The sequence below is a fragment of the Amyelois transitella genome, chromosome 8, assembly GCF_032362555.1.
Source record: "Amyelois transitella isolate CPQ chromosome 8, ilAmyTran1.1, whole genome shotgun sequence".
NCBI classification, from domain to species: domain Eukaryota; kingdom Metazoa; phylum Arthropoda; class Insecta; order Lepidoptera; family Pyralidae; genus Amyelois; species Amyelois transitella.
Genome location: NC_083511.1, coordinates 8922133 through 8940088, shown reverse-complemented (window position 1 = coordinate 8940088; position 17956 = coordinate 8922133). Strand labels below are relative to the sequence as shown.

Here is a 17956-nt window from a genome sequence, read left to right as displayed (position 1 = left end):
TTTCTTAAAGACTGAAAAGCAAAGTCCAGTCTTTACAACCACTTTTCACTTTTTATTGTATGTACCTTGTTAGGGATTAAGACGTTATTATGTGTGTGCTTTGATAGATTAGTTTTTCTCATCATAGTTTCCCTTTTATGACAAAAAGAGTGCCAAAGCAAGTCTGCTTGTGTCCCATTAAGGATTAAGGTATCAGAGAATGTATGTATTTAATTTAGGTAAAGTCGACAAGATGGACTAATGCCAAATCTCTTTGCTCTGAGTCTGTTTGAGAAAGATGCTTTTAGCTTCATATTTTATTAATGAGAAGCTACATTCCATTGCAATGTAAATTAAGATAATGAAGAGAAATAAACACAACCTATGAATAATTTAATTGACTTCATTAGTTCAATATAACAGTATGCATAAATGCAAAATATACCATTACAATAGTTGTAGATATTTGTATAAAAATGTATGCCCTACTTTTATTGTAAATTAAAAATATTATAATTACTGAAAAGTTTTTCAAAACTCATACGCCTACTAATGAGCAACCACACTGTAAAGGTCTGCCTTGAATTGCTCTTAGTTTTCTCTTATTTCTCAGCTGCAATAAAAAACTTTTTTTAACCGACTTCAAAAGATGGAGATTATCTTTTTTCCGCGAACATAAATTTTATTTAATATATAAGTATTTCTTTTAAATTAATAACTAAGCTGTAAAGTAATAACAACTATTTATGTATAACTTTCTAAACTTCAAAAATCACAAGGTTCATTTACGACAGGTAATGTCTTTTAATCTCTACTCTACCACACGACACATTTAAATCAAGTAAATATATGTATTTTAGGCGATGGGCTAGTAACCTGCGTCATTACCTCTAAATCGTCTTCCTAAATTTGCTTTAATTTACTACTTAATTTGATCATCAATCAATCTTCCACAATATCATAAACCATCTTTTGTTTTTTATTATGACTTGAAATGGGACATCGATAGTTTTTCGCGCGATAAACATGGCGTCACGCGTGCTAAACTACAGAAGCAGCTAAATGTGACTTTGAGTGAAGCGTCTATCAGCTCTTTCTACACCGTAAGGTTTTAAACATGATATATGTGTGTTTGTGTATAAATAACATAAAAGAGACTACATTTATTGCGTTTATCAAAACCAAGCTTTGATCCGCAAGGATTCCATAACTCATTCGGAACGCGCGTAAACCTTTTACGTCCCACTCGCGAGCATCATAAGTCAAGTTTCTTCATATGAAATATTTCATACACACTTCACTATATTACTTTCACTGAATATGTAAGGATAAAAGAACAAAGTTGAAATCCCGTGGAGGTTAAACAAAACTACATATGCCAAACACAATTTATTTTTTGTTTTTCTCATAAATATACTCATAAAAATACTTAACATTACGAAAAGTAAAATGCAAGGATGTTTATCAATACATTTATCAAGACTTAACATAAAATATTTCTCCAAAATACTGATAAGGGCGATTAAAGAAGAGTAACAAAACCAAAAAATACATTTTTGGAATTTTTATCTGTCAGTTATGTATATAATAGTTTAATTTTTGTTAAAAAGATTTTTTAGTTAGGTCTTTAAAGACATAACAATAAATGAAAGTACATCCAAACAAAAATTGCAACAGAATTGTACCAGACGTCATTTACAATTTGCTGAAATTGAATGAGCATCGAATTCATGAGATCAAACGTACGTACGTGAATTTTTCGTACCTACTTGATCCCGGTGTTTGTATCCAGATCCAAATAAATTCCAGATTTTTTGCATACAGCACAAGTATCGAAATGAATTATTCAAATGTGTATTTTTGTATAAACAATATGTAAATAAAAACACCCTTTGGATTTCTATGGTTCGATCAGAATAGATCATATACCTACTGAGTGAAAAACAGCACATGTAAGGGTTGCCATGTCAGTTAACATCTTAAAATTATATTTAATAATTTCTTTATGTACCCAGTGTATTATTATGTGACGAGTAAAAAATCTCTTTCATCTCAGATTTTACATCTCAAGTTGATAATAACACTACAACTATCTCCCACAATCTACGGGAATTGTCATTGATCATATAAAAAAGTAATAAACAATTTGCTTCGCCGTATGTAACCCACTCACACAATTGTTAATACTGCGCACGGTATAACAATCGATGTTTCTGTTTTTATCCCATTATCGGATATGACAGTACAGCGAATAAAAAAGTTACGGCCACGTTAATTATGGAATTAATTGGTGTCTTAGTGAATGCGTGTGGATTGAACTTAAGCTGGTGATCCACTGCAATGTTAAATATACGCGTTATAGTATAGTCATAATAGTGAAACAAGTTTACTTTAATCTATGGTAGAAAATTTAAATAATGTTTGAGTACCATTTAAACATTAATTCTTTACACTTAAATAATCATTCAGTTCGTATAATTTTCAAAACGACCATGTAATATTTGTCTCACTAATAACGAACTTCCATAAAACAGAGTCAATATAGTGCGTCCGTGCAAAGTTAAATTTCGTTTTATTCAACGTAGTGAGTGAATCAATGGGAAAGCTAGCTATTGATTCACTCGTTTGATGGTTATTGATAATTAAAAACAAAAATAATGCTCCAAAAGTTTAGTTTTAGTTATTCCCGTGATTAATTTCACGGGAATAATTATCTTCACAACACATTTTTTGAAGTTTATGTAGAACCTACAATCATTTATTTAGATTAAATAAAGGTAGGTACATTCCTTTGTATATTATCACATTGATAGCTACAACTTGTTGTGCCCCGACCTTATAGAGTGCACATCGAGTGAACTTTACGGTGAATTAATTAATCGAGTAACAGTTATTGTTTCACAACGGATAACTGTAGCAGCGATGCGGTAATGGACGGGCGTGATTCTCACGGTTTCGGCAATTTAGGTAGCGTTAGCCTGAGAGAAATGGTCTCGAAGTCTCGGTGTTGCCATATAGTGAGGTGGGTGAAGAATAGATTTATTTTCAAAATTGGTAACAAGGTATCACCTATTAAATTGACGTCACATCACTTAAATCTAATTATAACTACAATCGCTTCCAAAGCGCATGTGTAGAAAAAGCGGTGGAACAAACTACACTGCAGCATTTTCAGCGGACAAATATAGATCTCTTAACTCTAAATCGTGCACAAGTGCACATTGTCTACATTAAAAAAACATGAATGAATGTAAAACTAATGATTTCAATACGAATATTTCGTAATATAAATAAAGATTAAATAAGATACTTACACACTGTACAAATTATGTTAACACCATGTCAAAAATGCACAAGCATTTAAGAGGCCATTATGTCAAGTCTCGGGCCACACATGCTTATCATTAATATAATGCTCCGAAAGTAGCGAACGAAAAGCTTAAGCAAAAAGCTTAATAAAGACGTATGACTATATATAACATATAATCACACGTCTTTATACCTTGCGGAGCCAACAGTCTTGGAAAGACTGATAGGACACGTTCAGCTATTTGACTAAATGATAAAATTTGGTGAACTGTTTTTTCTCTAGCTTCTCATAAAAGCGCGCTTTATCTAAAAAGCAACACTACAGGTAGAATATGCAATGAATAACCACACAAGGTAAACATGATTTCTGAAGCGAATTCAGTACTGAATTTCATAAATGTTTAATAAGATGAACTTGAGCCCTGTTTTTCGGTTATAGCCAGATGACTATCAATAATTTATTAGGCAATCTGTTACGTTTTATCAACTATTGCAATCTCATTGTAGATCCAAACAGCTCGTGGAATATTTCACCAAAATAATCCGGTGAATAAATCTCAGTATTAAACTTAATCTATTATAATACTAGAGGAAGCCCGCAACTCCTCCCGCGTTAAACGAAATATCACCATGAAAATAAATCTATTCTATGCTTAGTGGTCACGCTGAATTTCAAGTCTCTAAACCCAGCGGTTTGGGCTGTGCACTGATATGTCAGTCAGTCATTCGCTTTTTTCTGTTATATATTAAGATAGGTGAATAAAATACCTACTAAAATAATGCGACATGATTTCTATAGTACGTCGCATTCGTAGAGACTGCATTTATTGCCACGATTCCAATATACATCTCTTATTTTAACCACATTCATCAATGCAAGATGGTCTATATAGAATGCTTTGCTGGACCTACACTTTCACTAGCACGTCCCTGATCTGATCAGGACAAGTTCAATTTGGCCTTTAAATATTTTTTTTTACTCTAGACACGTGATCTTCTTTTATTCTTTCTGTGATATGATAACTTACAAAGTCCCTTACAGGGTTGATAGAACTAATAGTTTCGTAAATGCCTTCAGGTTTTTTTATAAATAATGCATAAAACCTGATTAATTAAGAAAAACTATGTAGATAAATAAAAGCATTTGTTTCATATAGAGAATATTATTCTAAGACACGAGGGAGCTATAAACACGCTCACGGAGTTTTTGCTCTCCAAAAAGTTATTATGAACGAACGTGGTATATTGTACGTGATTTACTTGTACAATAAACTTGGTAAACATACTACTTTGATTAAAAAGTTCCTCTTACCGTGAATTTTTTGAAGGGTTATATTTCCAAATAAATGTGTGCTCTTAAATTAATCGTTTGAAAAAATAGGAAACCTTCCTTTGAAGAGATATCCAAACTGCAGCTGTTATTAATTTGGAATGTAAGAAAACATTTGTAAAAGATTTGCATTATTTTTTTATTCACATCGATTGAAACATTCGAGTATAAGCTCTTAATTGAGAAATACATAAAATTATGTGCTAATTACACTTAAATTATCCTCAGTGGTCAATATATTCTTAATTAATGTGGTTCCTGGCACTATAGAAGATCATCTCTTTCTGATGGATGCAGTCAAAGGTGACTAAGGGATAATAAACTTGGGATTCTTCTTTTCGACAATAGGCTGGCAACCTGTCACTATTTGAATCTCAATTCCAACTGAAAGTGGCTAAAAGCTCTGTTTGCCCCGTCAGGGTAAAGACGTGATATATATTTATGTATGTATCAAAAATAGTTTTCTTACAAGCCACATTTAATTTTGAGAACAAACCACTTTACATAGTAAAAGGTAAACTTATTCTCTTCGCGTACAGGGAGCTTCAACACGGTTCAGAAGTTTTTAATCACAATTAAAAGACTACGTGTTTCATTTCGAATTATGAATCAAATGAATAAAATATATTTTTTTTACGGTTATTTTTTATCTTATTTTATCACCTATTGTACATTATATTAGAATTGGCAGAATCAGCAAACTATCATCAAAATTTAGCATTTAATTTAGAAATGAAAGGGAAACTAAATTAAAATTTTGTCACGTAGGTATTATTAAAGGCACAAAGCAGATACCGACCGCCAGATTCGTGCTTCTTTGTTCTGTGGCCGAACATGTTGGAATTTCAATAATTAATATGTGTATCCCGAACCCATCCCAACAACATCAATATTGGGAGCATTATTCCCGCGGGAGCTTCATGAACACGCCCGAGTTTTTGTTCTCCAGAAACTCATTACAGCCGTACGTGTTTCCATTAAAATTCTGCGCCCGCGCTTAACTTGGCCTAATAGTAATGTTATTGCATGCCTTGCAAGCGACAGGGCAGTATATTGACTACATTTTTATCGTTAAAGCTCTAATGCAGTTTATTTTTCCACTGACTGGACTGAATGGACGAGTATTAAAGTTTAAAGAGCGTCGATGGTTAAGTGGTAATAGTGTAGTAATTAAACATACTGTGAGGATACCTGCACATTCCTACAAATGTTTCTGTTACCATAATACGAGCTGGGTATGGTTTCCGAGACGGGATCCGCTTTATCTCATTACAGGACCCCAAATTAGGATCAAGATCATTGCTCCTCCACAGGATATGCAAGAATCATGATTTCATTTGATGAACGAAATATTTGGATTATTTATTTAAAGTAGATAATGAAATTTTAAATAAATATCTGAATCTTAGTTACATAGCAATTATATTCCGCAACTTTTTAACTGACTTTTCTTTACGTAGATTAAGTTAATGTTTAAATTAACTACAATCAAATAAACACATTTACACAATATACCAAGGATTTTTACTTTCTATCAGCAATAACCTTCACCCTTGATTGTATTTTAAATGTGTAGATCCGTCAATTTGTTTAATTGTTGACCTCAAAAGCTCACAATTAAATCTTTGTAATTGAGAAGACCAAAATAATTGACGTCCATTTTTAATCACAACCTTCACACATTCTAATTTGTGTTTTACACTCAATTATCAAATTATAAAACCCGTACTGACTGAGTGACTGACTGGCAACGTACAGTCAAAACTAATGAGCGCAGGCAGCTGAAATATGGCAGGTATGTTCTCTGAGAATTGTGAGCACTACTGAAGACTGTGTATAATAGAAACATATACATCCTTTAAAAATTGGCAATCCCTTTGTGATAAAACACTAATAAAAATAGTATAACGGTTTATATAATGTTCGGAAGTATTAATTCCCCAAAACTTGTTCAATGCTTGTATGTATAAAAGCTTAAATAAATCGTACCAAAATATAATGCAGACTAGGTACTTCGTTCAATTTATTGCCCAAACGGATATGCCTTTGCAAAACATCTACAAACATGCCTTTGCAAATATCTCTTTTTTATCTGGAAATAAAATATCAAACAATGTCTTTTGTACAAAGCGTGATTTAAAACCTCCAAAGGATTTCTCGTGATGCCATGTCTGTTGCTCGTACATTACACCAACAAGATGGCAAGGCTTTAAAAATGTTTGTCGTAAATTCCAGTCATTTTATTTTTATTTCAGCATGTGACAGCACTTTTATAAGGGTTATAATTTTTTTTACATAAGGACAATAAAAGAACGAAATATTTGGCAATACTCAAGATATAAGTTGAGGAAGAGAGTAAAAAATTTTCTCCCCAGATGAACATAAAATAAAATCTAATCTTAATATTCATTTTATCTGCATCTGAAAGTGAACAAAAACTGACCATCTTGTTTGTAATGATTAAGAATCCCTTACCCTTACCATGACTTAAGGTCTTTTCAAGACTTTTGTCTCTACCTACCCAAAAAAGGATAATAATACATATGTTTGAATATATTGCAACACGGAAAATATAGTACTAATTTGAACACATGATTTAAACGCTAAATTATGCACAAGATGATGCTCAAGGACCAAAGCAGTAAATCCGTCAGATTGTTTCAGCCTGAAAACAACGTGCAAGTATCAAGTCACCTCGTAAGACGGGGTGTAAATTACGTACATCTTGCGGGTTCTATGATAACAAATTTCTCAAGTTTGACCTAATAATATAGCAGTGGTTGATCAGAAGACAATGTATATTTTTCTGGCGTATTCTTACTCGATCGGAATGAACATACATACATACATATGATCACGTTTATATCCCCAGCGGGGTAGACAGAGCCACCAGTCTTGAAAAGACTGATAAGCCACGCTCAGCTGTTTGGCTGAGTGATAAAAATGCGATTCAAATAGTGACAGGTTGCTAGCCCATCGCCTGAAAGAGGAATCCCAAGTTTATAAGCCTATCCCTTTGTCGCCTTTTACGACATCCATGGGAAAGAGATGGAGTGGTTCTATTATTTTTTGTAATGGTGCCGGGAACCACACGGCACACTCATCGGAATGAACACTTTAAAGTTTAGATCTTGATAGAGAATCAATCAAAAAGCCGGTGTAATTTTTCTTTATAATTTTTATATATTTATTTTCAATTTATCACTTTTATCTACCTCCTTGCATTAACCCCAATTACGTCCTCAGCCCTGTGGGTAATTCAATCCTCAGTTAAAATTAAATTGTTACATTACATTTTATTACGTGGTTTAAAATTTTTACCTAATAATAGAAAAGTTTTTTTTTTATTTCATAACATTATGTAATTGAAAAACTATACTTACGTGGAAAAACGCACATTTTTATAAGTTTTCACATCAGTGGCACATAAAGGCAATGATTCATAAAATAGCTTTAAAACAGAATATTTACACAGATTTAAAATTTAATGAAAAAGTATAAAAAAATTATAGTACTCAAACTTTTGCAAAGTATCTCCAATGTTACTTTACAAATCGATTATTATCGCGAATAGTGCAGCCTCTTATATTTATCAAATCATTTGTCAATAAGAAGTTATCCTTCTGCTACTATTATTACTTTTGCTAGCTTTTCGCCTCCGGGGCGCCGTACATTGTTCGGTGAACCTGCTTAGCATAGTAATAATGAACTTACTCCACTTCGTCCCAGAGCATGGGACGTGATGGAAAGTAATTCCGTTTAGTTATTTCCTCACTGTTTCTAGAGTTTTCACTAGAAATAAGATCTTTTGTAAGGCATTCAATGAAAGTATTGCATACTAAAGTTATTTTCCCGGAATGGTAAGAAAAATGGAAGAGGCTTCATAACTTTCTTCTAAGTATAATCCAATATTAACTACAGAACAGAAACAACGGTCACTTATTATTTCATTTACGCATTAATTTTATGCAAACATTATGCATAAAATGAAGAGTATAATCGAAACTATGTTTTAGAATTAATGCACCTAGGCTTGGCATATGCCGTGCAGAAATAGAATTCAAATGCACTTATTATTGACTTTTACGCACGCAAAAAAGGTCTAATTAAGTACGCAACGAACATAGGGCTGTGGAAAATAAACTTTATTCGGAATAAATTCAATAAAGGAGCTTGAATCAAAACATTCAGAATGAAAACATTTACCCAGCGTTACAATAACCTTCACCGTTTAAATTTCCAGGCAGATTTTACTGAATCATCCCCAAACGCGCTGCCCAATTTCTTTAGCAAAAGCGAATCGTATATTTTCATAAATTATTATTTATGAATGATGATTTAATTTGGTTTGATTATGTATAATGAAGAGTTTCTGAAATCTTAATTACTTTGGTTCTAATTGCTCAATGAAGTATTAGAAACGATACGAACCAAGACTTTATGAAGCAGTAGACACAGGAGTTTAATCTTTTCCAGACACAAAAATTAATTTAAAAAAATATAACCGACTTCAAAATACCCTAAAATGCTAAAAATAATTAAAAACTAATAATTTAGTTTATTTATTTAATATATTTTTTATTAACTAAATTATTAGTTTTTAATTATTTTTAGCATTTTAGGGTATTTTGAAGTCGGTTATATAATGTTAATAACATTAAAAACGTCCTTACCTACCTGCAGCAATTTCTTTCTCTAGCATCTTAAATTCAGGTTATTACTTTTAATTGTACTGAAGAGAATAGACAACGCAAGATAATAAAGTGAAAAAGAACATTTTTTAAAAAACAAATAGTTCGATATGTAATTGACAGAGAAATCATCACTTTTCGTTCCAGCGCAAACATTTTGATTATTTCAGCATTTTACCTACATTTATCCTTAATAAATGGGCTCTAAAACATAAGTGCAAGCCCTACACCTAAGATAACAGATCTATCCAAGTGTAGTAGCAAAAAGGAGTGTATTTTTCTCAGTGCGCCGCGGTCAAAACCAGCCAGACCACTTTTATTGCTGTTTAACTGTTTGCAATTTAACTTGAAACGTTAAACTCGTGCGGTGAACAAACAACAATAATGATAATCGTATTCTCCCATCGCTGAAATACAACCAAATGTGAATATAGAAGTAATTCTTAAAAAAAAATTGCGATGAAATTTACGTGTTCTATCAATATCAATCTCAATTCTATCCTGTCCGTTCCGTCTTGCTACTCGTCTACCCCGTATGGAAAAAAGACGTGATGACGAGCCCTGCACTAATAAATGATATATATGCAGCTATACATAATATATTTTTATCAAATTATAACATTTAGATTTACATAAAATACTATGGAATCCCCAAAATCCTAAATACGATAATACGTGTCCCAGGAATGGTCTAACTCAAGAGCAAAAATCCTGAAGGCTATATTTTTATACATTTAACATTTTGTGATGCAGGCAAATGGTAATAACCTCTGCTTGTTATTAGCCAGCTGTTTCCTATCTATGCATTTATTACTCTGTGGACCGTTATTTTGGCAAAAAGCTGAATTTCTAATGACTAAAGCATAATTTTGAGTTGAGCAATTAACAGCAAATTGCTGCAAATGTAAAAAGATATGCATACTTGTTACATACATATATCATGTTTTTATCCCTTGCGGGGTAGACAGAGCCGATTTCCTCCATAATACCCGAATTAAGTGTAACTTGGTCTAGGTCCCGCACAAAAGACTGTTTAATACTATATCTAGTTATAAGTAATAATCGCACTTTTCATCGTAATGCCGTGTGGTTCCTGGCCAATTCAAAAAGAATAGGACCACTCCATCTCTTTCCCATGGATGTCATAAAAGGCGACTAAGAGATAAGCTTACAAACTTGGGATTCTTTTTTAAGCGATTCTATCATTAAGCTAAATAGCTGAACGTGGCCATTCAGTCTTTTCAAGACAGACTGTTGGCTCTGTCTACCCCGCAAGGGGTACCTGACCATATTTATGTATGTTCATCGTAATCCCAGATAAGAATGTGAGTGTTATGAAGAATATTTGACAACCATAAATTTTCGTTATCTCAAAATACTCGTCAAACTCTTGAAGGATACCTCCAAATTTTATCGATTGCGAAAAACTATGGTTAAGTTTAATTGAACTCTTGAGAAATTCAGATTTTCAAAAATAAGTTTTGTATGTTAATTTTAATTTGTATTATGAAAAGTAATTAATAAGTTAACCTAGTGTATTATTTGAAGACATATTAACGTTTACAAATACTTCAAACAGTTTTTGATTAGCTCTTAATTATTTTCTTTTTGTCTTATTTCTGAATATAACGGTAGTATTTTTATAACTTTACACAGAAAGAAAATAATAGGATTCTTTATATATTTACCAATACCTACTTATAAAAAGAAAGAAAAAAGATGATTACAAACTATCATATCATCATTTTTTCTTTCTTTTTTATTAAGTTTTACCAATATAAATCAAAATTGAATCGCGATGAAAGTAATAATTAACTAAACATGACATCTTCAATAATCTTTCTATTACAATGTAACCAGCTATAAATAAAACACTATCGGCAATATTTTCCAACCAAAAGAACACGCAATATATCGTCCTAAACATAACAGCTTAACCCTTTATCCAAAGTAAAATTTACGATAGTAGCCTGTCAAATCTGAAATTCCGCAAACCGGTAGGGTGCTGACCTGATTTTTCTATAACCCGCACTGCAGCAATCACTTTAAAGTTAATGTGAGAAGAGAAAATGAAGACAATGAGATGTGGCAATAGATTATTGGGTTAGCAAGATTTCGTGTGCGCACGCGACTCTAGGGACGTTGGTTAACCTTCTTTTTGGTTTATTAAATAATAAGTGTAAAGAATGATTGATGTTTTGATGCTAAGACTTAGATGGAGCGTTGATAGATACGTCATATATTTTTATTTTCTGGTGACAATTTTAAATGTAAAAATAAAAGAAGTTTAGGGAGCAAAAATATTTTATTGAAACAAAAACAATGTAAAAATGAATGCAAACTGATGGAAAAGTTACGATATTCTAGTTTTTGATCGTGCAAGAAATAATAATATTTTAGATATTGTTTATTTAATTTAAAACCAAAAATCTAACTTGTATTATTTTTTTCTAAAACTTAATAATAAATTAAAACAAAAATTGTTATACCATCATTGTTACAGCTATTGCAAAAGCATATTCAGAGCATAGCGTTTTCGTGGTTTTGTAAATAAATAAAAAACAGTTAAAATTGTCACGAAGCAAATTGTAGGTGAAATAACTGTATAGCCTGCATCACCTCTTGAATACACCATATAAATGTCAGTGAACTACAATGAACATTTAAAATATAACAAATCATAATATTATCACGATAAAACCCTGGTAGTGAAGAATTTTACTGGGGATTTTTGGATAAAAGAAGAAACAAACGAGTTAAAAAATTTAAATACACGTTAGACAAGTTCATATTATTTTAATTAACATACACCGTCACCTTCTCACAATGAATTACAATCGCAATACGCATCATAATACTTTTTAATGCATCTTTCAATCAATTAAAGCAGAAAATTTAATTTGTGATTCTTTCCGAAAAATGGAACTCGTTTTATGCCTTGTAAAATTGAAAGATAACATTTTATCATTGTAAGCCTTTGTGGTATCGATGCATTATACTTCAGCAGTATAACAATGCACATTTCCCGGCAAAATACGAGATCTTTCTCTTCAAGGCTCGATGTGCATTACTGTTTGCGCGCTGAAAGCCGGATATCTCAGACTGCAAAGCTTCTATGACGACATTCGTACAAGAAAATACTTTTAGTATTGAATAACCTGGAAATGGGTTATGGCAGTCTCTTTCAACCATTGAAATCATGTTTGTTATAAACACGTTGTTTTGATCGAAATAAAAATTTTGATGTAAGAGAAATATGTGGAGTGAAAGAGGATGAGGCGACCATAATTTAAAAGAGTATGTTGAGATAGTTTGGACATGTCCAGAGAATGGATGAGGACAGGCTAACGAAAGGAATTTATAAGGCAGAACTGACTGTAAAAGTGGGAAATTGGAGGTCTTTATTAAATCAGTGAAAAGTTATGTCAAGACTACTTTAAAACGACGTGCATTACTGAATTTGGACGAATTAAAAAAAAGTAGGTATACAGTGATGGTGGGAAGTGGAACTTCTGCCTACCACTCCGAGAAAGAGAAGATTGTTGATGATGTTTTTTTTTTTTGACAAATATGAATTTGTTAAAAGTAGGGAATGGTTGTTGTTTCTTTCATAATAATGTTATTCGAAATTAAGCAAAGAAACTGAATACTGAATTTTATACGTAAGAAACAATCACATTTTGTTTTGTTACGGAAACTAGGTTGGTTAGAAACACGAATATAGTCAGTGTCGTGAGTGACTCACTTCACTGATCCATTCAAAGTTTTCTTGAATAGTTGCCTATTTATGAATAACAAATGTATGCTTTTATTCATAGGTACGGGCTTCAAACGTATAGATATAATTATAGAAATGGTTTTTGTCGTTTTGTAAATAGTTATCGGTCAAATTGATTGATTTGTATAAATCTTTCTCAAGTCATACTTACTTTTGTAAAGAATTAAAGGTAACATTAGGTTTATACCGTGAGAACGTGAAGTGTGAAAAAGTTACTTATTAAAGTACCTATTGAAATAAACCAAAATACCATTTTGCTATCTATCTATATTATCTTAAAGCTAGGAATTTGATTATGACAGTTCCTATTTCCAGATCCTGAAATTGACTACGCGATACAAATGGGGTCGAATGCCTATTTCCCTTTGAACGTAAGAGAAATCTCATTGAGTATGTCAGTGTTTCTCAAATGTTATCTAATCAAAGGAAGGTTGAAATTATAGAAATAGGAATATTATTCCGATTAGATTTTAAGGTATTTTAGTAGCAGGTAGATATCGTACCTATTATATCACTTATTTTCAACACTTCTCTTTTTCATAATTATTTCATACCTAATTTATCATTTTCATATTTCAACTTATTTCCATGATGTAGGTAATAAATAATTGAATTGGAATAATTTTAATCGTACGTTGTTATTTTTATGTTTATTATTATTTCTATTTAATTTATGTATATCAGCCTTGAAATAAAAATGGCTTATTTCGAGTTTATTTTATTACTTAAGACAGAGTGATTTCGTAGTATATTTAGGATGATTCTATATATCTCTATTATTTGTATCTCGAAACATTAAAATAACTACTATAACTACATCAAACATTTACTCCTTAACCACTCGAAAAAAGATTCATTCCTTATTCAATAGATCACAGAATATTCAGAACAATAACCTGTACGTATTCATCTGCCATAAATAAACATATCGTGTTTTTTTACTACAGTACCACGCATATAAATTTTTAGCACAAACGAAAAATCAACAACACAAAATATACAAAAGCTCCATGGAAACATGCGCCTTTTATTAAACAACATAAGGCTTTTACGCTCGGCAAATGTCGTTTATAAATCTTACTGAAACCATTATTTGATAACCATTCATTTTAATAATAATGAATATATCTTGCTTGGGATTGAAATATGTGTTATACGCTTTTTTCGTTACTAGCTTGCCCGATGCTACACTCCCGTGAGAAATGCCATACGAAATTTCATAAAAATGGGTCTTTTAAAAAAAAGATTTGTGCGTTTGATCTCAATCTGCCTGGTGGTAACCAAGATGAGCCCTAAGATGGTGTAAGCAAGATCAAATAATACCGCGTCACTTTTGCTTTGAAAATCCTCAAGTTTCAAGTACTTATGGTCTAGAAGTTAAGCCGTAAAAAGGAATTATAAAGGCTTACCAATATTTTATTAGTATCGAAGTATTGAGTGAGCCGTTACCAAATCACAATCATTAGTGTGACCAACCAACAATTCACAAACAAATGTATGAGAGTATTTTATTAGTTCTTATTTTATTTTCAACAATAAATGTACGAGCATCGGTTAGTATTTAAATTAATGTAAATAACTTCGAAAGTCATCATTGGGAATATAGCCGAGGTGTTATTTGAACGTGTGCCTTTATGAGGATACGCTGGCCTTTAATAGACTTATACCATCGGGGAAAAAATGACTCGAGTAAGTAGTTCAAATAAAAATATGGTTTAAAACAATATAAACATCGATAAAAAAGCTAGTACGTTTGCATTTCAACATCAACTTGAATTTGATACCAATTCCATGGATTTATCCTCGTAAAAATAGTATACGATCCGTTTTCACGATAGCGTATCAACTTTTAACACCTACCTTGATGTTGAGCATCGGATTTTCAAAGCAACATTGTCTTGAGACGTATTTGCATTGTCCAAGACATATCGTAGTACTGTATGATACCAGCAACTCATAAACTCGGGTTAACACAAACAAAAAAAATATATGAGACACAGAGCATGAGAAGTGTCGACGGTCTGTGCTCTGTGCTGATACAATTACGGTATCAATGAGTGAATGCCCCTTGGATACTCAAGTAGAACGCTTTTTATTTATATAAAAACATTGTTGAGCCTTAGACAACAGGTGAAATGCTTAAAGTATTTTCAGCCAGTCTGCCTTTTGAAAGTAGAAAAATTGCAAAAAAAATTCTAATAGTGACAGGTTGCTAGCCCATAGCCTAAAAAAGGATCCCAAGTTTGTAAGCCTATCCCTTAGTCGCCTTTTACGACATCCATGGGAAAAGATCTTTTAGGCGATGGGCTAGCCACCTGTCACTATTTGAATCTCAATTCTATCATTAAGCCAAATAGCTGAACGTGGCCATTCAGTCCTTTCAAGACTGTTGGCTCTGTCTACCCCGCAAGGGATATAGACGTGAACATATGTATGTATGTATGTATGGGAAAAGATAGAGTGGTCCTATTCTTTTTTCTATTGGTGCCGGTCACCATACGGCACCAATAGAAAAAATAATGATTTTGTTATTATTATTAATAATTATTATTAATATTTCAGCCGAGCTTGCTTGAAGAGAGTTATGAATGTGGATGAAGCGAAGGAAGTATGCAGAGATCGTGGCAAGTGGAAAGAGGTAGTCTCTGCCTACCCCTCCGGGAAAGAGGCGTGATTTTATGTATGTTATACTATTGTATGTATTATTAGTTTATAAGCTTATAATTTAGATATTATTATTATTCAAAATTTCAATGTCAACCAGTTCATCTCTGAATTTCACTTATTTAAAACATCCAAGTAATTTTATACATTCTGTTCCTAATATTGGATCCATTAATCAAATCAAAATATCTTATTATACAATAAATGCTTATATTCCAGGTAATACAAAACTTAACATACCTATAAATAAATATAAATACAGTCATATCAATAATCATAAAATAAGCTAGTTACAAGTATAATTCAAATCCGAAAAACTTTAAATAAGCTTTCAAACTAAGTTTGCTTGAGTGAACGCTTAAATAAGCTTTTTCAAAAATGCTGAAAGCACAGAAATGTATTCGAAGATAAAATTTTAAAATAATAATTATGAAACATTGTTTTATATTTGCCATAAAAGTTCTTACCTAAAATTTAAAAATATGTAATGTAATTTCAAGAGCCACAGCAATTCAATTATTTCCTTCATTTACAAAGGTTTATCATCCAACGCAATTATTTATAAGGAGGATATTAAAATAGGTGTGGTACATCTTAATATTTTTACGAAAAACTAATGACTACGTAGTAAAAATAAACTTACCGCCAAACGATCACTTTTCAAAATCTTCAAAATTTGAAAATCATCAGAGCATCTTTTATTTCTAACCAGCCAGCACGAAAAATCTTCTTATTTTATTTAAATTTAGAACTGTTTATTTTTTTGCAAGAGAATCGTAAGTTGCGCGCTGCGTTCGATAATGCGGCGATACGCGGGCTGCGGCGGGTACAGGCGGCAGCACACTGTACAGACGAGCTGCCTTCTCCTGGCCCCCTCCGGCTATCACTCTACTTTCGGTTTATTCTCTCGCCTCCCCTGAGACCGCCGCCGATTTATCACAGAATTACAGATCGGTGTTAGCTCACAGACAACACAGGTTTAACTTATGCCCTGACTCAGATTCTTTCTTATACATAACCTTCTTTCTACCATTCCAAGAGACGCCATTGACCGTGTAATGTTGCGGTAATGGCTGTCACAAATTGTCTTTGGCCAAAAATGGTGCTTTAGGTAATTTTATTCCGACATTTATGGAAATAAACATTGTTATTTTATTTGAGGTTTTCAGTCTGGAATGTAAAGTATTTGTATAAAATAAGCTGCCTGAGTCGTGACGACATTTTTTTTATATTAGATAACTTATTAAAATTTTAAATCTACGTACCTTTTTATAATTTAGACAATAAAACTTCAGTATAATAAATAGTGAAACCTGTGTTATAAATTATATCAAAAAATTTTATGTATTGCAGATTCCATTTCCATTTTTCATACTAAGTACCTAATTTTAATCATGAAGCTTCATAAATTAGTTCAACCAAAGGTTATTACATATTTATCTTGCGTCTATGTGGGAATAATTAAAAATTCTCTAACTACTTCATCTGTATGGAAGCTCACGTCAAATGCATTCAAAGGCTTGGAGAATGTACTTGAAGAACTGCATTTATAACTTGAACTCATTGTGTACAATGACTGACCTGCTCAGCACCTCGTTTGAACTGTCATATGTGAGGCAGGAAGCTTGATTTATTGTTTAATATGAAAAATATTGTAGACATTTACTTTTGTTTAACGTGCTGTAGGTAAATTTCATAAACTTAATTGCAATTTAGAAATATGCAACAATACCTCGGCGGTTCGGTTCGTACTCTTGACCTGACACTTTGCCAGGACGTCCTTAACTACGACTAATCTTCCACGGCTTCATCACTACACCGGTTTTGATGAATGTTTGTATGAATATATTCTTTTTCGATGATCTATTTCCGAAAATTCCCACGGAAATGAATCCAGTCATTATATTATTTTATTCCAAATTCATTGAAGTACTAATATTATCCGATTCTCTATAAGTATTAGTTACATATTCATCGAGAGTTCTCTTCAATCAGGCTACAATTCTATTTATTTCGTAAGCCAGGACCGAAGACCATTCATCAAGTTTCGTCCCAATTGATTGAACCGATGGACCATGGATTTGCAAAATAAAATCCAGTATATTGTGGTACTCAATACATATAATACGAGTGTCTCTTGAGTAGCGAGGGTATTAAATACCTATAAGCCTTTTCACCCATTTCGGTAATCGCTGCACCTATTTA

General features: G+C 32.2%; 1 protein-coding gene across 1 annotated transcript in view; it reads left to right on the top strand.

The window, feature by feature from the left end:
• The first annotated feature begins 7237 nt into the window (after positions 1-7237).
• Positions 7238-17956, top strand: part of LOC106135253 (uncharacterized) — a 32412-nt gene continuing 21693 nt past the window's right edge. The window contains exons 1-2 of the mRNA XM_013335499.2: positions 7238-7315; positions 8862-8920. Of these exons, the coding sequence (XP_013190953.2) occupies positions 7238-7315; positions 8862-8920 (137 nt within the window). The remainder of the gene's footprint in view (positions 7316-8861; positions 8921-17956) is intronic.